This window comes from Cyprinodon tularosa, unplaced genomic scaffold (assembly GCF_016077235.1).
Source record: "Cyprinodon tularosa strain WSP-4 unplaced genomic scaffold, ASM1607723v1 ctg69, whole genome shotgun sequence".
Classification (NCBI taxonomy): domain Eukaryota; kingdom Metazoa; phylum Chordata; class Actinopteri; order Cyprinodontiformes; family Cyprinodontidae; genus Cyprinodon; species Cyprinodon tularosa.
Genome location: NW_024039440.1, coordinates 2,040,034 through 2,062,931, shown reverse-complemented (window position 1 = coordinate 2,062,931; position 22,898 = coordinate 2,040,034). Strand labels below are relative to the sequence as shown.

The window sequence follows — 22,898 nt, the reverse complement described above, 5'->3', positions numbered from 1 at the left end:
TTAGTGGAATCAGAGGAGCAATATTAACCTTTTACTGCAAAGGCTTTGTTAGGGAATTCAACAATTTATCTGTCACATATTTTGAATAAGCTCCTTAATATCTTCAGACAGAACATATTTTTTTAAGATGGAAAAATAAAGACAGACTTGACTGAAACTATAGTTTTGTAGTTTACAACACATAGAGCAGATGGTCCTTTTTAGGCCAAGTTAGATGTTTATATATTATTATTATACATCTGACTTATTTCTATAGCACAATTCGGTACAAAGATAATTCAAAGTGCTTTACATGAATTAAAGTATAAAATAAGAGAAAAATATAGGTAGAATAAAAGCAAGTAGAGATAAAAACATGAGTAAACAATAAAACTGTTGGATCACAAACTTCAATAGATTTTTACTTCAGTGAACAGTTTAACTTAAAAAACCAAAGGAAGTTCTAGGGGAGATTTCCTAAATAATGTAACCAGGATCAACTTTAATATAAAACAGAAATAGTGGCAAAAATCAGTTACAATGTAGACCTACTTTTTAAACAATTAAAAAAAAAACCTCTATCCATCCATCTATCCATCCATCTATCCACACATACTCAGTCATTCTCAGTCCAGAGACAAATATGTCGGAGCACTTTTTAAATTGAAAGCACACATCTTTATCCGACATGTGGGACAAGCTGCAGCACTAGTGAAACCCTAACAGAGGCACGCATTGGTCTGTGCACAATCTGTCTGGAAGCAAACTGAAGATTTGAATCTGAGACTAATTAGAGTTCTGTTTAACTCCTAGAGTGAGTCTTAGGATGTGTGGGATGAGCAAGTTGATTTCTTAGAATCAGCTCTATAGAATCAGTATGAAAGGAGAATTTTAACAAGGCAAGGCAAGTTTATTTGTATAGCCCAATTCAGTACAAAGACAATGCAAAGTGCTTTACATGATTCAAATTTAGGAAAATAAAACAGAATCAAAGCAAGTAGGAAAAAAAATAAAAAATGCAGAAGCAAAAAAGAACATTAAAAACAGTTGGACTAAAGAAAATAAAAAAGTTGAACTAATGATGTTTCAGTTAAACTATTTAACTAGAACAGTCGAAGGCAATCCTAAACAAATGTGTTTTTAGTCTTAATTTAAAGGAACTCAGGCTTTCCGCACTTTTACAGTTTTCTGGAAGTTTGTTCCAGATAAGTGGAGCATAGGAACTAGTTGCTGTTTCTCCAAGTACTGAACTCAGCTAAAGACCGGATATCTAATTTCTACAGAGAGGGAATGAAAAGCAGAACTAAAGCTATTTAATGTCTTTAAATATATATATATTTTTTTTATTTTTTTTATTTATTTTTTACTAGCCAGGACACACATCTGCTCTCCTTAACTCTGTTGGTCTGTTCACCAGTCGTCTCTGTGCTGTCAGGCAGGCAGCTTACCGGTAAATCAGCGCACGGCAGCCAAGAGCCCTCCCTTTGTTTTAAACTTTCCATCTGTTTCTGTTCCACTCCACTGTCTCCCTTGCCTTGAAACCTTTTCTTTCTGTTTCTTTTTCCTCCTTTGCCCCCTCCTTTCTCTGTAAATCCCCCTACTGCACTGTTCTTTCATAGACAGCCTACCTTCTACACCCACCCCATCAGAACAAACATGTTGATTTGAAGAAAAGCACTAAGGACCAAGGAATTAAAGATCAGAAGCGGAGCCCCTTGGGCCTTCAAAAAGAAGAAAAAAAATGCTATAAAATAAAACACTGACAGAATAATAAGACAGGATGAGGGGAAAGAAAAAAACAAATAAAAACAATAAAATGTCCTAGTAAATTTTAAATCATTCAAAGGAATGCCAGTCTAGACGGGACACGAAACGTCTCTGGAAACCTGCTTTGTTGACAAAACCAAAACAGAGAAAAGCCGTGAGAATGTTTGTGAGAGTAACAAAGGAGGAGGAGAAGGATGGTTATAGATTTGCATGTGTGGTGAAAACATGTGGCCGCTGTTACCGACTCTGGTTTTTCTTTTCTGTTTTTGCAACAGAGGGAGAATGTCAAAGGCACCTGCAAGATAAAATGCAGGTGATCAACAATTGCATTCAAAAGAACCTTTGTAGGGGAGAGATAAGCCAATTTTTTTTTAAACCCTTTAGATAATTTTTTCCATTATAATGCTGAGGTGTTCCCAGGCCAGCTAAAAAACATTCCCTCTGGCATGCTCTGGGTCTCCCTCTGGGTCTGCAGCCAGTAAGACATGCCTGTAACACCTCACCAGGGAGGCACAAGTAGGCATCCAAACCAGATGCCCAAGCCAGCTCAACTGGCTCCTTGTGACAGAGAAGCAGCAGCTCTGCTCTTGGATGGCCAGACTTCTCACCCCATCTCTAAAGGTGAGCCCAGACACCTTTTGGAGAGAACCGATTTCAGATGTTTTTCAGTCACGCAAAGCTATTTAACATCACTGGGTAAAGCAAGAACTTCACCTTTTCACTCTGCTCTCTCTTCATCACAACAGACCAGCAGACGCAGCCCCAACCCGCCTACTGATCTACCGCTCCAATTTTCCCCCACTCGTGTATAAGAACCCAAGATACTTAAACTCCCCCACTTGGGGCAGGACATATTCCCCGAGCTCTCTTGACTGAATTTTTATTACTTTTCAATTTTGTTCTGCCTGCCGCATAAATAAAGTCAGCCTTAACTTAAAGCAACAATATGTAACTTTTAACTATTTTTTTTTCTTAACACTTCACACTATGTATCCTATCCTATGTATCCTACATGGACCTCTGTAGGTCCATGTAGGATACATAGAAATGTTCTTCATGTTAAATTTCTCTTCATCTTTACTGAAGTTCTTTCCAGTAAAGATAGAGTTGTACTACATATCTGCAATGACTTTGATATCAAGCCAATATTTCCCATTTCTAGCATACGGGTGCCATAAGTAACACTTGTTCAACACGAAGGGGTTGACCATGTGGTATTTGTTTGGTCCGGTCTTTCTAAAGCAGAGAAGCCAGGACTGTCATATAGTTCTTTATTCTTTTTTGTACCTCCAAAAACAACGCTGCTAGTTGACAGTGTTGCCAGATTTGGCGGTTTGGGCGGGTGGAGATAATTTGGGCTGGTTCGGAATCAGGTCAGCTGTTTTTGCGTTAACCTATTAAAACACATGTTCACCAATCATTCATCATTACTGGTTAATAGCAAAGCCTCCCTGACCTTTCTCCATCATGTATTAGCTAATGTCATCTTCTGGGATGTTTACAACAGAGAACTTGTGCAGTGGTGCCACAAACTATGCTAGTTTTAGCAGCAGATTGATCTGGTGTGATAAACCTAGCGCTGACGATCGATGCGTACTGGTTGGAAGAGGAATCTTTTAAAGATGCTGGAAGAAACCACTGCTTTTGGGATTTAGCACTTGGTGCAATGAAACTCCTCATCCTCCCTATATCTAATGTGCCTGTTAAAAGAGCTTTCTCACAAGTTGCTCTGCTCATTACTGCAGAAATCGCATGGGCCTGACGATCCTTTCAAGTTTGATAGATTTGCAAACTGAACTTTGTTGGATTGTAGCATTTTGACATGAAGTGTTAAATTAAGTTGTACTGAAATGTGTTCATGTTCACAAAGTAAATATAACAATATATTCATTGGGTGGGTGGTTGTGCGATTTGGCGGTCTTTAACAGATGTATGGGCTGGAAAACCTCGACTCTATCTGGCAACGGTGCTAGTGGAAAAGAAAGTTAGTACCTCCATAAACCAGGGGGTCATGTTGGTCTGTGTATTAGTATCTTGGTTGAAGCAACATGGTCAGTTCTCTCTGTAGTGTCAGATTGTTATGTACTCCCATAGGTGGAGAAACAAAACCCATCAGGAAGAAACGGGTTGTAGAAGTGTTGTGTTGGAAAATCAGTAGTAATGTTGCAATAAAAATAGAACAAAAACAGCCATTTAATTTAAATTCAGACTGTTGGAAGAGTAGAAAATGCATTAGTCAGGGAAACCCTGGTTTTTACCCTTAATTTGGTTTTCTCTACGTCACATTTATGGCTGCCCTCAGGCATTGGCGAAATCTTTAAGAGTTGGCTCTCTTTTCAAAGTTCAGTGAAACTATAGCAATAAGCAGTAAAAGCACAAAAGTTGCGGCATGTAAAGGGTGTAACCTCATAAAGCCAAATTACACATACTATAAATCTGTAGCGGAGCTGTATGTCCAATGGATCCAGTAAAGAAATAAGATGATTCAGGCATATTGTTCAGCAAGGCAAGGCAAATTTATTTGTATAGCCCAATTCAGTACAAAGACGATGCAAAGTGCTTCACATGATTAAAACATAGGAAAATAAAACAGAATCAAAGCAAGTAGGGAAAAAAATGCAGAAACAAAAAAGAACATTAAAAACAGTTAGACAAAAGAAAATAAAAAAAGTTGAACTAATGATGTTTTAGTTGAACTGTTTAACTAGAACAGTCGAAGGCAATCCTAAACAAATGTGTTTTTAGTCTTGATTTAAAGGAACTCAGGCCTTCCGCACTTTTTTGCAGTTTTCTGGAAGTTTGTTCCAGATAAGTGGAGCATAGGAACTAAATGCGGCGTTGTTGTTGGTAATGCAGGAAACTGCAAAGACCAAGCAAACTAATCCTAACCTTTGTTTATATCGTTATCCTGCATTCATAGTAGCACAAAGCAAATAAAGCCTGTTTTTCCTTGATCCCAGCCTAGCCTAAAAGCAGCAGACAATCCACTGCTCTAATCCTGATGTTTTGCTCACACACCAGAGGAATGTTCTAAGTTTTCTGGTGAATGGAACAAAAAAAACAAAAAAAACACGTCTGTATTTTGACTCATAATGAGTCACTGGATTAATATGCTACAACAAATGGAAACATCTACTTTCCAAATGGCACCAAACAGAAATACAAGGAGGTAGGGAGAAAAACTTTTTGGGAAACAGATGGGGAGAAACAGAGTAAGAGACACAGGCACATGGGGAGACATAAAAACATCCGCAGCTCAGCCAGAGGGAATGGGAAGAGATGGCAACATCCTGGCCCACTCAGACCCTCTGTTGTCTAGGTTAGGAGTTGGGTGAGGGTGTATTCATCTGTACAGAGGCATGCCTGCATAACCATGAGAGGTGTAATGGTCGAACAGCTGCTGCTGCTGGAGCAACAGCTGGTTCAACTATTAAAGCAAAAGGAAGTAAACTGATGAGAAGAAAGCAGGCGTAGGAAGCAGAAACACAAAGACGGCTCAGTGAACAGATACCTGTCCCCACAGAGAGGCTTTGGGGACTTGGATACAGATGCAGAAGATAAGAATAGGAAAATGAGGAAGTTGAAGCCAAGCTAAATCTGGTCTGGGAACAGACCAGACCGTTGTCACAATGTCAACTGCAACAGCTTAGGAACATGTTTCGGCTTCAGAGAGTTCTAGGATTTTGTCCAAGGGCAAACAGATGGTGCAGACAAAATACAAAGTCTGTACCTGCTCCTACAACCTTCTGTGTCATTCTGGGTAAACACCAACTGTGTAGGACTTTCTTTAGTGAAAGAAAGAACCAAAGAAATTTAGGAAGCAGCACAACTGAGAGCATTTGAAAATTAGTAATTATGTCCCTCAGCAGGCAGACTGTGAGGGATTTGCACAAACCGGCCAGAGAACCACAGAACATTCTCAAAAAAGGTCTTCATTTATTTCTAAAAAGTGTTCAAAAAACGATAACCTGAGCCTGTCAAACTGACCTATCAAATACGACACAAGGGGAATGACTGACTCACAACAAATAAACTTAATTAAACAAACAAATACTGGCCAGATACTAAGTACTTTTTAAATTGAAAAAATTAACAAAACTACCCAAAACAAAGATCTAAACAAATTTCCCCTTCCATTATAACAAGTGGTGTGACACGTTGATTAGTCTGCAATTGAGAAGAATGCATTGCAGCCCTCTAGCAGCAGCTCCAAAGGAAAATTGCATCCCAAAGAAAAAGAAATTAATTAAGTTGCATTTTAACCAGTTAACTAAATGTGTACACTGCAAATATAAAACTAAAAGTCAGGACAATGACCAGGTTTGAAATGTGTAATTGATTTGGAGAATGAAAATTATAAAAGTTACCACACAGCTTTAGTACAGAGACATAAGGACATAAAAAGTGCATCTTATTATATTAAAATTTCATTTAGAGGTTTATCTCTGGGGTCCCATTAAAATGTGGAACTCATTTAATACATACAGACTGCAAGTTTGATCTTGGATTACAGCTATTAATTTGAAAAAAAAAAGTATCTCTAAAAGAGTTTGATTCCCAATAAAATTATTCTTTTTTTATGTCAATGTATTGAACAGAGTGTCCAGGTACTGAATATATATGAGCTCATCACTTGGTCAGAACACCATTTTCAAGAACAACTACATCATTGCAGCATAGAAAAGATCCTGCTCTGCTGAGGTGGTCAGGAAGTTCAGTTTGCTTTAAAGGAAAAGTCCGGACAGCAAGGAATAATGAACATATGTTCACTCTGATTTAATGAATTTAGCGTTAATCAGTAAAAAAAAAAAAATAATAATAATTTTCTTTGCAATCACCAAGTGCCATTTATGCCCAAATATAGTAACACCTCACCGCTGACATCTTCTGTCAACAACGTCAATGGTGCTGTAAGCCTAGCGCCATTCTCTCCGCTTTACAAGCTAAATCAATAGGAACTATTATAAACACATGCAATCAACAAAAATAAGTTAAGATTTTGAGAAGACTTTGCCAATGAAATTAGTGAGAGCTATAGTTAAAGTGACAATCCCCGCATGTATGGCAGTCCGATGTTGCAATACATCGGGTAAAAATGAAAATAAAATTTGTTATTTCCCCTTTCTGATTCATGATCCACTCAGAGTTCATCGTTGGATTGCTAACTTGAAGAGGGAGGATATGCCATCTAACTTCTGGCGGGAGAAAAAAACAAGTTATATGTAGCCAACATTATGAAGAAGAATGTTTTCAAGATGACTCGGATAACAGCGCGTTGTGACAAACACCAGATACAGCACTGGGACTTGCTCAACAGCCAATACCGCACCGTGACACCACAAGCCAGTAGGCGGCAGTAGTGTTCTTTGACAAACAAGGATGTCTCCAGTAAATCACATTCAAATGAAATTACTCTTATTAAAAACACTTATTTATTGAACAGTATGTAATAATTTTATATTTAAAGTTTGATTTATAAATACGACTGGACTTTTCCTTTAATGATGGCCTGCAGTCCATCTACACTGGTGGGTGTTTTTGGCTCCCTCTGTCTTAACCTTAATTTACGATTGTTTGTGACATTGCTGGCCAATCAAAAAAAGGAAATATGATGATTTTAATCCAAGAATGGGTGATTTTGATAGTGTGAGTATGTGCCAAGACTTGTTGGAAAATCTTTATCCTAAAGCTTCTAAGAAAAAGGAAGCAAGAAGTGCTCCAAACTGTCCTGCTAGACTAATGCAATGACAGTGGACTCCTGGGACCTTGATTTCCAACAGTAATGCACAAAATACTAAAATCTAAATGAGGAGTTTACATCATTGAGTCACAATCCAGTGTTTTATTTTTCTTGGCCCTCTAAAGAGGATTCTGACATCTCTAGTTCCACCGTGGATTATCTCAGCGGATGCAGCAGTCCTGGATATACTCCTGAAGCTTTCACTTCAGCCACAGTTCACAACTTGCTTCTTCCCCAAGGGTCTAGAAGGGCTTTGCTTCATACTGCTTTTAAAAAGGTTCTGGTTTTCTTCTTTTTCCTTTGCTTTAATTTTTAAAATCAACATATCTAGAAAAAGAACTGAACAGCAAGCTTCTTTATTGAATGTTGTGAAGTCGCATTCTGCCAATGAATCCAGGTCCGTAAATGCCTGATGGACAACAATCAAATCACCAGTGTTTCCTCCAGATCTTCATGATAAAAATCTTTTTTTTTTGGGACATTATGGTAAACCTTAATTATGAGAAACCGAAATATGCATTTTACAAAAGTTGAGAGAAGTTAATGTTCAAAACACAATTGTGTGTAAAGCACCTATACAAGCTTGACTTTTTTTACATTTCAATTTAATTACTTGAAATTATTCAAATGCAGTTATAAACACGAGGCATTTATTCAGTAAGTTTGACAGCATCTTAACTGATATTCAAGTTATTTTAAACCTTCCAGTTAAACCTCTTTCATATTCAGGCAGTGAAATGTAATCTAAATACTATTCAACTGGATTCAGACATGCTGCTTCCCCAATGCGGTCAGGACTGAAAGTTACACTTGCACTTTTCCTCAAGTGGCCCCCTGTGCCTGGATCCCCTCACTAGGAATCTGATGTTTGGGAATGCCACATTCCTCAGGAGCCTGCTAACATTCCTTTTAAACCTACTGAATCAGCACACAGCATCTGCCTCTGCTTGTCATGGCATGTAGAGATGGATGAGGTTCTTACTTCTTTTAAATAGAGAAGTTTGCATTAGCTGGTTTACCTTGGAACATAAAGGTTCTCTGTTGGTCACCGCAGACAGAGTTCTAGTGTTTCTGTGTCCAGCACCTTTCTGGTGTACATGAAAGGTGCTTTTACTTCCAAACCACCATCCCCAAAAATCCCAACATCCTTTAAAAAACCATCTTGCAATAAAAAGTATAGCATATATCACTGCTGTTTAGATTTGAATAAATACAAAGCTGTATTTCTTGATACCTCTTCACAAAAAACACAACTAGTTAAAAACAAATGACATATCTCAGGACTCATAGAAGCTGTATTGATTTGCGTCATTATAGAATAATGCTGATCATCCACACAGACCAGGACTTAAAGGAAATGCCAAGAACCGTGAAATTTCATGATCTGTGTGGATTTGTGAAACATTTCAGACTGATTGTTGTTTGACATTGTAGGATTCAGTTACAGGACAGAAATAAATAACAGATAAAGGTAAACAATGATATTCAATTTGAATCACACACATATTAGCAGAATATGTTCGGTACAATTTACAATAATCTTTTTAAACATACAACACAAATATAAGGAATCAGATGGCAAAAGGTAATGAATAATGCAAGTGTATTTAACAATCAGGTACTGTATGACTAAATTAGGATTAATTATTATTTTGAGAATTTTTACAATTTTCCATTAGGATTTGGGATGCGTACCCTTTAGACTGGTAACAATAGCTGGTACCTGGGAATCACTGTACACCATAGTACCATGCTGAGGTTTACATGATGATGATGATTACGATGATGATGCCTCACTCATGAAGTTGGCTGCAGACAATGATTCTCTAAGGCAGTGGTCTCCAACCCTGGTCCTCAAGATCTACTGTCCTACAGATTTTAGATGCATCCCTGCTTCAACACAGCTGAATCAAATGATTGATTACCTTTTCAAGCCATTCATTTAATTCAGCTCTGTTGAAGCAGGGATGCATCTAAAATCTGTAGGACACTAGATCTTGAGGACCAGGGTTGGAGACCACTGCTCTAAGGCAGGCATCCCCATCCTCGGTCCTCGAGGCCCGCTGTCCTGCAGGTTTTAGAGGTTTCCCTGCTTTAGCACAGCTGATTATAATGATTGCAGTCTACCAAAAGCCTGTTAATCAGCTTTCAATTAAAATCAGCTGTGCTGGAGCAAGAAAACCTCTAAAACCTGCAGGACAGCGGGCCTCGAGGTTGGGGATGTCTGCTCTAATGTATGCATGTGTGCCAGCGGTGCCGAATACATGAGTTACAACCTTCGATCGGAGGTTGTTAAAAATTGTCCACTCTTTAGCCTAAAGAAAAATCTTGCTGAATCAGATGCTTCCTCAGATTTGAAGTAATCCCTCAGGTGGCCTTCCACTATTCCAATATTCCAGGGAACATAATCTGCATTACATTCTAAAAGTAAAGCCATACTACAGGTGCTGGTCATAAAATTAGAATATCATGAAAAAGTAGATTGATTTCAGTAATTCCATTTAAAAAGTGAAACTTGTATATTATATTCATACATTACATACAAACTCATATATTTCAGATGTTTATTTTGTTTAATTTTGATGATTACAAATGACAACAAATGAAAATCTCAAATTCATCATATCAGAAAATTAGAATATTGTGAAAAGGTTCAAAATTGATGGCCCCTGGTGCCACACTCTAATCAGCTAATTAACTCAAACCACCTGCAAAAGCCTTTAAATGGTCTTTCAGTCTAGTTCTATAGGCTACACAATCATGGGGAAGACTGCTGACTTGACAGTTGTCCAAAAGACGACCATCGACACCTTGCACAAGGAGGGCAAGACACAAAAGGTCATCGCTAAAGAGGCTGGCTGTTCACAGAGCTCAGTGTCCAAGCACATTAATAGAGAGGCGAAGGGAAGGAAAAGATGTGGTCGAAAAAAGTGTACAAGCAAGAGAGATAACCGCACCCTGGAGAGGATTGTGAAACAAAACCCATTCAAAAATGTGGGGGAGATTCACAAAGAGTGGACTGCAGCTGGAGTGAGTGCTTCAAGAACCACCACACACAGACGTATGAAAGACATGGGTTTCTGCTGTCGCATTCCTTGTGTCAAGCCACTCTTGAACCACAGACAGCGTCAGAAGCATCTTGCCTGGGCTAAAGAGAAACAGGACTGGACTGCTGGTGAGTGGTCCAAAGTCAAGTTCTCTGATGAAAGTAAATTTTGCATTTCCTTTGGAAATCAAGGTCCCAGAGTCTGGAGGAAAAGAAGAGAGGCACTTCATCCACGTTGCTTGAAGTCCAGTGTAAAGTTTCCACAGTCAGTGATGGTTTGGGGTGCCATGTCATCTGCTGGTGTTGGTCCATTGTGTTTTCTGAGGTCCAGGGTCAACGCAGCCACATACCAGGAAGTTTTAGAGCACTTCATGCTTCCTGCAGCTGACCAACTTTTTGGAGATGCAGATTTCATTTTCCAACAGGACTTGGCACCTGCACACAGTGCCAAAGCTACCAGTACCTGGTTGAAGGACCATGGTATCCCTGTTCTTAATTGGCCAGCAAACTCTCCTGACCTTAACCCCATAGAAAATCTATGGGGTATTGTGAAGAAGAAGATGCAATACACCAGACCCAACAATTCAGAAGAGCTAAAAGCCACTATTAGAGCAACCTGGGCTATCATAACACCTGAGCAGTGCCACAGACTGATCGACTCCATGCCACGCCGCATTGCTGCAGTAATACAGGCCAAAGGAGGCCCAACTAAATACTGAGTGCTGTACATGCTCATACTTTTCATGTTCATACTTTTCAGTTGGCCAACATTTCTATAAATCCTTTGTTTTTATTGGTCTTCAGTAATATTCTAATTTTCTGATATGATGAATTTGAGATTTTCATTTGTTGTCATTTGTAATCATCAAAATTAAACAAAATAAACATCTGAAATATATGAGTTTGTATGTAATGTATGAATATAATATACAAGTTTCACTTTTTAAATGGAATTACTGAAATCAATCTACTTTTTCATGATATTCTAATTTTATGACCAGCACCTGTATAGAGCACTTCCTAATTAGCTATGCTTTCTTTGTTTACTAAACCAGTGGCTTCTGAAGTCATAAATTATTGTGCATGTTATGCTGTGTTCGTGTACGGCGTGGAAGTGTCAATCTCTTCCACTCCCTCTGAGTCACGACGATGCCTTTAGGCAACGACAAATGTTTTTTTGGTTAACAGGGACTCTGCAGCACTGAAGGAGTTTGGTCAGTTCCTATAAAAGCACAAAGTTTGAACCATTTCTAATCAAGAAAATATTTTCAAAAAGCTTCTGGCTTCATGCGACTTTTTTTTAAAACAAAAATGTAAGAGAAGCTGTTAGTGAAAACAATTTGGAAGAGAACAGGAACCTCAATAAAAATAAATACTTGGCAGGAATAATAAGCCTGTCAGTTTATTAAAAGAAAACTTCAACTCACCAATTTTTCTTCTTATTTTCTAATAAAGCCAAAGACAGTTGGTAACAACACAAACATCTTTCTAGTATTAAAAGCAACAAGTTTGTTTTTTGTGGCCTTTATTACTATTCTAGAATATTATTGGTTTGCGGCATTACAACCAATTTGTTCACCAATGTAGGACCTAAAAGCTATCCTTAGTTGCTAGAATTAGATGCTGAATAGTCAAAAGAAACGCAGCAGCCACTAGCTTATGGGAAGATAAAATGTCATGCAAGATGAATTTCCTGAATTTAACAAGAATCTATCAGTTTAAAAAATAATCAGGATTTAGTGTCACCAGCTGAAAAATACAGATGTTGAGTAGTTAGATTTTTGTAAAGTCCTGAAATCCGTCTCAGTTTGACTCTGCTACTGAAAAGCTGCAGCACCAACAAGAAAAACAGAACAACTGATATGAGCCAGAGTCAGACTCTTTCCTAATCCTTAAAAAACAAACTGGTTTGATTCTTTCTTTAAAGCAAATTTTCTCTTTAGCCAAGATCGGCTGCTTCTGACTCTGCATTTAGGTGTTAAAACAAAACGTCTGCCTTCTTACACACTGACAAAATAACCCAAACACACATAATTTAAGTTTAGAACCTCGACTAAAGCTAATCTATTGATAATTTGACCCTTTTTTCTCTCTAAACAGAGGAAAGATTAAAAAGAACATCCAGTAAACAAAAGAACAAGTCCTTTCAAGGGGGATGGAAAACCCTCGGTCATCTCAACCTACAGGGTTGCTAATCTTCTAAACGTTTGGAGCTGTGCACCCTGTTCCTTCTCCCTGAATGAGAAGAAATAGTTTGTCCAGCACCCAACTGGCATCAAAAGTCACAGAAGAACAGAAAGGCTTTCAGATTTGTGGACGGGTCGGTCTCAATGAATAGCAGATTTTCTCCTTATAATAGTGCTGCTATTAGACAGTAGGTCTGATGTTAAAATAATCTATATTATTCAAATGAATAAAAGCAATAAAGCTTGAGACTATATACTGATGTAATTTTATATTTGCACACTGACAATGTGACAAATCAAAGCATTGTGAAGAACAAAAACCAAAATAAGAGATGGTCTTCAATCGTTTTTGGAGGTTAATCTTGATAGATTAGTAAAATATATGTTGTTTTTCGCCCGCTATCTTACCCCTCTGTAAACACAGAATGTTAAATCCTTGATTACGATAAAAGCTATCCTATCGTGCTGCAGCATTTAAAAGAAAAAAACAATAAGAGGGAAGTCGTTTTTTTTTTTTTTAAAGGAACTGAGCCTTCCTGCTTTCATTAGTTCTCTGACACATAGGTGAAGCGTGTCTCTTAGAGATGCAATGGTGGAAGCAGAGGAGCAAGTGGGCAGACAGATACTGAAACAGACAGGTAGGAACTGACAAGGGAACTTAAAACATGGCATGAGGCCTGCATGCTAGGCAGCTGCACACAGGTTGGAGAAGATCTGTGTTCGTGTAAACGAGTGTGTGTGGCCAGTATTCCAGTGAAAAGACGTAGTGGTGTCCAAGGCAACGTGGCTTTGGCATTTTCAGAACTGCTGGAAGGAGGCGCGCATAAGAGGAGGGACAGAGAACAATTAAAAGCTGGGATTCGCACCTTACAGAGACACTGAGTCTGCAAGGGAATATTCACATGGAGGATAGACCTCTGTTCCAGCCAAAGACAGATCATTTAATCTTCTATTAAACCTGTGACTGATTTAAACTGTGCATCACCACTCAGGCATTTAGGAGTCTTATGACTCTGGCTTATTTTTTAGGCTCATTCCCCAAAAAGGTTAAAGACAAAACTGGAATTCAGGTTTTGTGGTCGACACAGTTTCAGTCCTTCTTCTGAGGGGCTCAGTCAATTCCTACCAGGCTAGTAAGTTTAGTTAGACGGCCATGTTATAGAAGATCTGCCGTTGTGCCACATCCATTCTATGATTAGGTGACATTTGAAAGTATTTGTTTACACTGGATTTGTTTTAGGTGTATTGGAGTAAAGGAGTGATTTATTTTCCATTCATTTCACAATTACTGACTTTGTCTAGGTGAAGGACATCATTTGTGATTGTAGTTCAAGGGTTATGAATACTTTTGCAATGTTCAACAAGCTGTGTGCATAGGGATAATAGAGAATTTAATTTATTTGTAAGAACTACAACAGGAAAGGGGCAGTTAGGAAATTCTTGCCACCACTACTTTTATTTCAGCTGATAAAAATCCTGAAAGCTAACCAATATGTGATGCCTTATGCCTCTTTCTGAGCCATAAGAGACTCCCTTTGCACTGCAAACATAAAGGTTAAACTAAGGGCTGCATTAAAACATCAGGGTTTGTTTGTAACGAGCCAAAGGCTCTATCTTTTCCTTTTAGTTTTCCAGTCATCTGTGTGTGTTCCACTCCTTTTCCCGTACAATGATCCAACAAACACAAACATCAACAGGCATGAGGACTGCTTGTTCCATGTTTGTGTTTCCTGGAAATAATAACAGTAGGAATTCATTTTGTCCTTTTATAGAAGTTGCCAAATATAAAAATTGTTTATTTTAGTAATGGGAGAAGTTGGGAAATACCTGCCTTTTGAACACAATTACTAATGAAACACCACATTTCAATTCCCTCTTGGAGAGAAGGTCTCAAAGGCAGGCAAACACACAATGATATTAAGTTATTTTTTGTTTTTTCAATCTGTACCTGATTATTTCTTGTCTGGAAAGCACAGAAATAAAAGGAGTCTTAAAACAAAACGGCTTATTGGATACAGCCTTCCAGGCAGATTAAACCTGGGCACCTAAAGGCTTATTCAGCCTTCTAATACACAGAGTGAGACAAAAGAGTGGTGCAGAATCAACAATGGGGAAATTATCTTACTTCTAGGAGTAAGAATAAAGAAAGAAAAACATTTGGATTATGGTTCTACATTAATGCCGAGAAACATTCCGGATCAGGGTTGGATTTGAGGATTATCAGGTTCATGTGATCCTACCTTGTATCCAGAGTGGGTCCTGCTCTTTGCGTGCGGCGTGGCGGAGCAAAGCTCGATGGCCTCAGGCTCGCGAAAGATCACCGTGGGCAGCGGCTCCTTCCTCAGCGTCAGCACGTTTAGCTTTGTCTTCAGCATTGTCTGAAAGTGCTGATGGAGGGAGAAAGATGAAAGCAAAGAGCCTTTAGCAAAACTTTAGTAAAACTGCTGCAAGCTGAATACACTTTACAGAACAGAGGTGTTGGATAAACGCTGCCGCAGGCCGGCAGCTTTTACTGGTATAATGCAAGATTAACATCAACTGCACTAGCATCCCAGACTAATAAAACACCAGGCTCTTGTGTTCAGTGTTATGTGGAAAGAAACCGGTCTGAAATCTAGTTCTTACATGTTAATAAGTGCAAACTAGAGATGTAGAAGTGAGGATAGATGGTGTGGAAAGTTTATTATGCTCCATATGAAATGTGAGGAACAGATGAAGGGGGCGCTGGCCCCTTACCCTGCTCACCCCCCTCTTCATCAAAATAACTGAGGCTGTTGAATCTAATACTGCACTTCACTGCCAAAGGTTTCTGAAGCCGAGCAGAACCAAACGCTTCATGTGGTTTTGTGCACTGCAGCGCCATGGAGTTCTGAGAGTATGTAGGAGCAGTCAAAGGCAAACCGAGTGTTTCCTAAAGGAACCCAAACTGTAACTCCTGGAGGCCATCACAGCTTGTCCGTAGCTCTGAAACAGGCCTGCTGGAGGCAATCTGTGCAGCTCCCACAATCAGAGGCACTGGAGCTGTGTAAGCAGTGGATCGTAAAAACAAATCAGCCTGCAGCCATGCAGATCAACTGTGTTCAGATGCTCTCATCAGTGCCTGCACCGGGTCAGGGGAAGAGCTAAGCCATAAGGTGCAGTGAAAAACTACTTGCTTTTGTTTGATGTTACAATATCTTAAAAAGTTTACAAAACACATCTATGATTGAAAACATGTTCAGTTCAGTAGCTTTTATTTGTCCCAGCATGGGCAATTTTTGTGCAGCAGTAGTACACCTTTCACACACACACATTCACATTTCACAAATAAAAAATAAAAGAAACACATCAAATAGTTTAAAAACATAAAACTAAGGTGGATAAAAGAGAGAGAAAAATGAATAAATAAATATGTGCATTGCAGGGCATGAATGAGAGCATAGGCCTATATGCATGTCTGTGCGACTAAAGTATCTAAAAGGGAGTCAATATGTTTCCATTGCACAGCACTGTAAACATGCATAGTCTTCACAACAAAGATGCATAAAATTCCTTCAAATAATGAGTTTTCTTTATGAAATTAGTACTTTTCTAAGAATAAGTCTATTGATCATTATATTAAAAGACAACCCAATGTATAGAACTCTTAACCTGACTCCGCCAGATGGATTTGCTCCCCATACCCATCTGGAAACCTTCCGAAGAAGTAATTTTGGGAAGGGGCGAAAATACTGGTTAGCTGATTGGCCTATGTTGGTGATAGACGGGCCAAATAAACCAATCAGATCAATGAAGCATATGACGTAACAGAGCGACGACGAAGAGGAGCCAATTAATAGATCAAACTCTTGCCAAAACCAGTTGGGAGATGAGCAAAAACATCTTTTTCTCTGAGAAAAGCCTCCAGAGCAGTGTTTTGCTCTTCTTTCATTGAAGAAATACTCTGTAATTCCGATAAAACTTGCTCGATAGCCACGCTAACGCTAGTTTCATCGGCTGAAGCCGCCATGTTCTTTAGACTGAACTGTCGCGCTTCTCGTTGCGTCACACTTCAACCCGCCTCAAAGCCAATGCTGATTGGACGTTCGTTTGGTGAACGGCTCCAAATTTTCTTCAACGGAGAGTCTCCAGACTGATTAGCGAGTGAAATCTTGAAAGCTCGCGAGGCTATAGAACTCTGACCCACAGTAAGTATTTCTGGCTAATGCAGAAGGTTCTTTATCTATGCAGGTTTGGTATAGGAGGTATTTCAGGTGATTTATAAATCTCTACATCTTATACAACCTTATAAAGAATTAAAAAAAAGAATAAAAAAGAAGAATAAAAAAGTGCATATGAGGAAGTCAAGCTAATCCCGCTAAGACCACTGCTGGTTGTAACGCCCAGAAAATCGCTCAGTCTACGCCCGGCTTAACTGCTTCCTGGGTAGAAGTGCTGAAAGTTTATTCAGAAGCTACCAATCATTTAATTCATTAACTTGTCCTAGAAATCAAAATCCTGAGAGGCTGTTTTCTAATTACATTAGTGTATAAAGCAGAACTTAAAAACTAACACTAAGTCGCCTGTCGGCTCCGATCTGGTGCCGTTTCCTCACAGCCTTCGTATTGAACATGTAGATTGTGAAAATAACCTAATATTCCAGGAAATTGAGTATCAGTTCCTCCTTCCTTAAATATTATGTTGAAGTAATGGAAAAAAATATAAAAGTTCTCAAATTTCTCACAACTTAACTAGTGAGAGACTCAACCACTCCAGTCCGGTTGAATGTGATGAATTCTAACTAATCCAGAACAAACCAAAATAACAACTTATGATTTACCGAACTTGCATAAGGACACAGTTTTGTGTCTTTTCTGTTGGATATCAATGTTTTTTCATTTTTTTTATCCAACACTGTCAGGTGTTGCAGGGTGACAATACACCTTCCCTGTTACAATCTTATTTTATTGAAAAACACTGCACATTACCAACCTGTTTTAACTGCACCTGAGGTAGTGTAAATTACCCAGTTATTTGACTAAGGTGTTTTGAGGCAGACAAGTCTCTAAAAGTTACAGGACCCCAGACCTTGAGGGCCAGAACTAAGAAACCTGATGTAAAGTTTAGAGCATTGATAACGCCTGATCTCCAGGCCTTTGTAGAGGAAGATTGATGGAGAAGATCAATTTCACATATCAGAGGTTGATTGACGATCACCTAAAATGGAAGAAACTAGGTCCTATTATTCAGTTCACTTCTTTAAAAAGACATGGCTTGATCCATTTACGGCAAATGAGTACAGACTTTGAAGCCAAAGCTGAAGCGTGTCAGTGGTCGCCATGATAACCAATGTCCTAATAGTGCTGACAATAAGAAAGGAGGTTGGAAAAGGAGACTGTATGCTTCCTGTTATAGCCCTGTTTTAGCACTGGGAAACTCTTATTCCTGTCCTGTCCTGTGCTGCGCTGTGCTTATGAGCAATAGGAAATCCCACAATCCTTTGCGTAACACCACATATAACCAAAGCCCACCTTACAGAAATAAACAAATATACATTATTGCTTCACATACACTATATTGCCAAAAGTATTTGCTCACCTGCCTTGACTCACATATGAGCTTAAGTGACATCCCGTTCCTAATCCATAGGGTTCAATATGACGTCGGTCCACCCTTTGCAGCTAGAACAGCTTCAACTCTTCTGGGAAGGCTGTCCACAAGGTTTAGGAGTGTGTTTATGGGAATTTTTGACCATTCTTCCAGAAGCGCATTTGTGAGGTCGCACACTGATGTTGGACGAGAAGGCCTGGCTCTCAGTCTCCGCTCTAATTCATCCCAAAGGTGTTCTATCGGGTTGAGGTCAGGACTCTGTGCAGGCCAGTCAAGTTCATCCACACCAGACTCTGTCATCCATGTCTTTATGGACCTTGCTTTGTGCACTGGTGCACAGTCATGTTGGAAGAGGAAGGGGCCAGCTCCAAACTGTTCCCACAAAGTTGGGAGCATGGAATTGTCCAAAATGTCTTGGTATGCTGAAGCATTCAGAGTTCCTTTCACTGGAACTAAGGGGCCAAGCCCAGCTCCTGAAAAACAACCCCACACCATAATCCCCCCTCCACCAAACTTTACACTTGGCACAATGCAGTCAGACAAGTACCGTTCTCCTGGCAACCGCCAAACCCAGACCCGTCCATCAGATTGCCAGATGGAGAAGCGCGATTCGTCACTCCAGAGAACGCGTCTCCACTGCTCTAGAGTCCAGTGGCGGCGTGCTTTACACCACCGCATCCGACGCTTTGCATTGCACTTGGTGATGTATGGCTTGGATGCAGCTGCTCGACCATGGAAACCCATTCCATGAAGCTCTCTGCGCACTGTTCTTGAGCTAATCTGAAGGCCACATGAAGTTTGGAGGTCTGTAGTGATTGACTCTGCAGAAAGTTGGCGACCTCTTCGCACTATGCGCGTCAGCATCCGCTGACCCCGCTCCGTCAGTTTACGTGGCCTACCACTTCGTGGCTGAGTTGCTGTCGTTCCCAAACACTTCCATTTTCTTATAATACAGCTGACAGTTGACTGTGGAATATTTAGGAGCGAGGAAATTTCACGACTGGATTTGTTGCACAGGTGGCATCCTATCACAGTTCCACGCTGGAATTCACTGAGCTCCTGAGAGCGACCCATTCTTTCACAAATGTTTGTAAAAACAGTCTGCATGCCTAGGTGCTTGAATTTATACACCTGTGGCCATGGAAGTGATTGGAACACCTGATTCCAATAATTTGGATGGGTGAGCAAATACTTTTGGCAATATAGTGTATGTGTGACTATAAGCAAATTTACACACCTTCATAATTTTGTTAGTATTTTATATTGGAGAGATTCAGCCCTTAGCTACATTTGGGTAATTAGCTTTTACGGGTCATTTTCCAGAAGGCTGTGGTCCACCTTTGACAAGAGTCATCCATGTGTAATGATGATGTATGTAAGGCTGAAGGTTGAATTTGGCACAGCCCTCTGGAGTTCCTTTCCTAACAATAATGATCTTGGTGTTGAACTACTGTAGGAGCTACAATTTGTTGCTTTTGGAATTAGTCCATAACTCTTTTTCAATAAAAACTGTACAGTGATAGAGACCTTGGATTTGTGAACTACAGAAATAAAACAATGCTTCAAGGGTGAAATGAGTGCACTTCCTCCTTTCTCATTACTGATCTCTTCTAAGCCAGTTTCTGTTCCCAGCGTTAAACAAGGACATAGCTAAAAGCTTAAGTAATCCAGAGAGAAAGAAAACTAGAGTTAATTACACATTTTTCACTATGTTTGTTATATGCAAATCAGTCCTAATTAAATTTTTTGTCCAGACCTTTAAACCCACATCCTCAGATCAACTCTTATACATTAAACTTAAAGCACCTCAGATTAACAACCTTTCAGCCTAGAGTTAGCTTGACAAAAAAAAGAAAACTCTCCCAAAAGAATGACTTTAACTATCGAAACAACCTTCACTTTCAACATGTTTCCTCGCTGTGTAGTTTCTTTAGGAGCAAAGAGAAATAGTTCCCTCAGCGCTGTGAAAAGTCAAAATTCTCTCTGCCACTGAGTTGCTCCAGAGTCGAGCTCTAAAATATTATTTTATGCAAAAGATGAAAAACAGTGAAAACAGCCAATTCTGCCTAGTTTATACCAGCATTCAATGTTGTGTTTAAAAAAAACAAAAATGAAAATCCTTCTCAGGATAAAGAAACATGTTTGGTGACCATTCCCATAAACACCACATGTTACACTGTAAACAATGCAGTGAAAATAATGGATTTATTTGAAAGGAAGCACTATACTGTAATAGTTCTATGGTTTTGAATCTCTTTGCACGTTTGAGTGAGGATATCAAACAGAGGGCCTCTCGACCTGAAAAGGTGAGAATGGAAAACCCTGTTGGGCTTTTGAAAGTAAAGCCACATGTGTGTTAGAGCCCAGTGACCTCGGCGTCAGCACTTTATTCCTACAGTTGGGCCCGCTATGAAGTTAGGGGCTTTGCTGGAATTCTATTCATAATATTTGAATATTTTTCTTTCTCTTTATTCCCAATAGCCTCCTCGTCAAGTTACTGTGCAATTAATTGTATTTCTGACTTTTACTTGGCAAGCGGTCCTGTCTGTCCCCCAGTTATAACGGCATAGGCTGGGTTGGTCTGAACTGCTGTCAGCTGAGAGGGTCTGTGGACACATCTACTCCTCTGCTGTTATAAGACCACAACAAGTTCCCAAAGAAAAGTGCTCTTTGAGAAGTATAAAAACAGCCCTGTTTTAATAGTTAAACCTGAACAATCTCTGAGGAAGCTAGCCTCAGCACATACCATTTAAATGAGGGGTTTCTATATAATTAAAAAATGTTTGATCTCATCTTTAATCAGTGATTGAAAGAAATGAGAGTCCCTCATACCCTGCAGCTTTGTCTTATTTCGTTAGAAAAAAGAGAAGTCCAAATTATTTCACCAATATCAATTTTAAAGAAAAACCAAAGCTAGAAAAAATTATTTTTAAGTAAAACAGCAATGCCATCTATTGACGAGTCAAACGGCTTCAAAACAATGAGAAAATACAATATGATAGGCAACAGTATGGTTCAGAGTCCTTTTAACACTGCTGGAGAATGTGCCAGTCTGTTCAACCCCCCCTCCCCAACCTGTTACTGATCATTTATGTTATTTAGTCAAAGTTTAGTCAATGCCTCGTTTTATGACGTAATCGTATTAAGCCAACAGAATAAGCCAATAGGGTGGATTTGTATGCCGCACCTACACCGTTATGCAAACCCCCGCCAGGGGGAGGCGACTTTCGGGTTTTCGAGACATATGTTGACTCAGCTTGATTGAGTCAAGTTGTGGATAAATTGACTTTTTGGTAAACGCTCTAATTCAAACATTATATTCTGCCCTCATTCTTTACCAAAGCAGAAAAGCCTGATAAAGAGCAAAAATGCCAAAATATATATAAAGCATAAAAATGAATTAAATTTACAATTCAGGGGCAATCAGGAATGATACTCAATTTAATGTTGAATATAGTAATAGAATTAAACTTTGTTAGTTTTGGTGGAGGTTATACAGGTACAGTAAGAGTCTCATAACAACAACCTGTAAGTATGTAGACATAATAATACACAATTGAGGAAGGAATCAAGAATTAATATGGTTCTAGGCTACAAGATATTTTAAATAAGAAAATCTGAAATACAGCCTGGTAGAGCCAGATCAGTGACCTATCAGCAAGGCTGTTATTTTTTTATTCTAAGTACTTATTGAGAATTTATTTTATGGCATTCTTCCAATTATACAATATTTGCAAAAAAATGTGACCGTTAAAAATACTGTGTGGCACTAAATCCGACAGTCTTGATTCATATCTGGCTCAAGTATGCCTCTCCTCTTCGATGAAATACAAAGGTTTAAAACATAAAAGAGCATCAAATATCCGGAAGTCGATACTGTATCTGTATATCTGAAAACAAAACAGTGAAATTTCATATACTGCTGTATTGAATTTCCCCGTTTTCCCTAAAAACCGCATCCATGAGAAATCAAAGCCTCAGAGAGTTATGTGAAGTTTGCCTCCTGTAGTGATGAGCCTAACAGGTCACAGATGCTAAATTACACTCAAAGCCCCCTGAGGCTGCATTCAGACAGGAAAGAGGTTCTCAGGTCAATACCATGTTAGGTTTTCAATAAGAGGGTAAAAAACAGCCACTTAGCCACAATAACTTAGGGTTAAAGTGATGATATCGTGGCAAAAGTGTATAAAACACCTGGAAACGATGTTAAGAAGCCAACCAGACAGATGTCTGTGTCTAATGGCATGAAACAGACTCTTCCCCCCCCGTACACAAACAGCTACTGGTTCATTCCAAAACCTGAAAGAGCAATAAGTCATGTTCCACAGATTTAAAGATCAAGACTGTTAATAATCAGTATCAGGCTCTGTCACACGCTTGAACACTAAGTCCAAACACATCTGAAAAGGGTTAGAGAACACAAAGAAAACCAAGCCAGCTGTTAAATCATTGTGGTTTTTCTGGGGAAAAAAAAAATCTTCGGAATGCACCATTGTTTGTGGATAGATAACCGTATTAAAGATTTAGGAAGGTGTAGGGGGAAAAAAGTTTTAATGACCCTGAGCTGGAGGCTGCTGAAGTGCTTTGAGAGAAACGGCAAAAATGAAAGGGT

General features: G+C 39.1%; 1 protein-coding gene across 1 annotated transcript in view; it reads right to left on the bottom strand.

Annotated features, from left to right (window-relative positions):
- pid1 (phosphotyrosine interaction domain containing 1) overlaps positions 1 to 22,898 on the bottom strand; it is a 39,190-nt gene that overhangs the window by 7,626 nt on the left and 8,666 nt on the right. Inside the window, exon 2 of the mRNA XM_038267927.1 lies at positions 14,959 to 15,105. Coding sequence (XP_038123855.1) covers positions 14,959 to 15,105 — 147 coding nt within the window. The remainder of the gene's footprint in view (positions 1 to 14,958; positions 15,106 to 22,898) is intronic.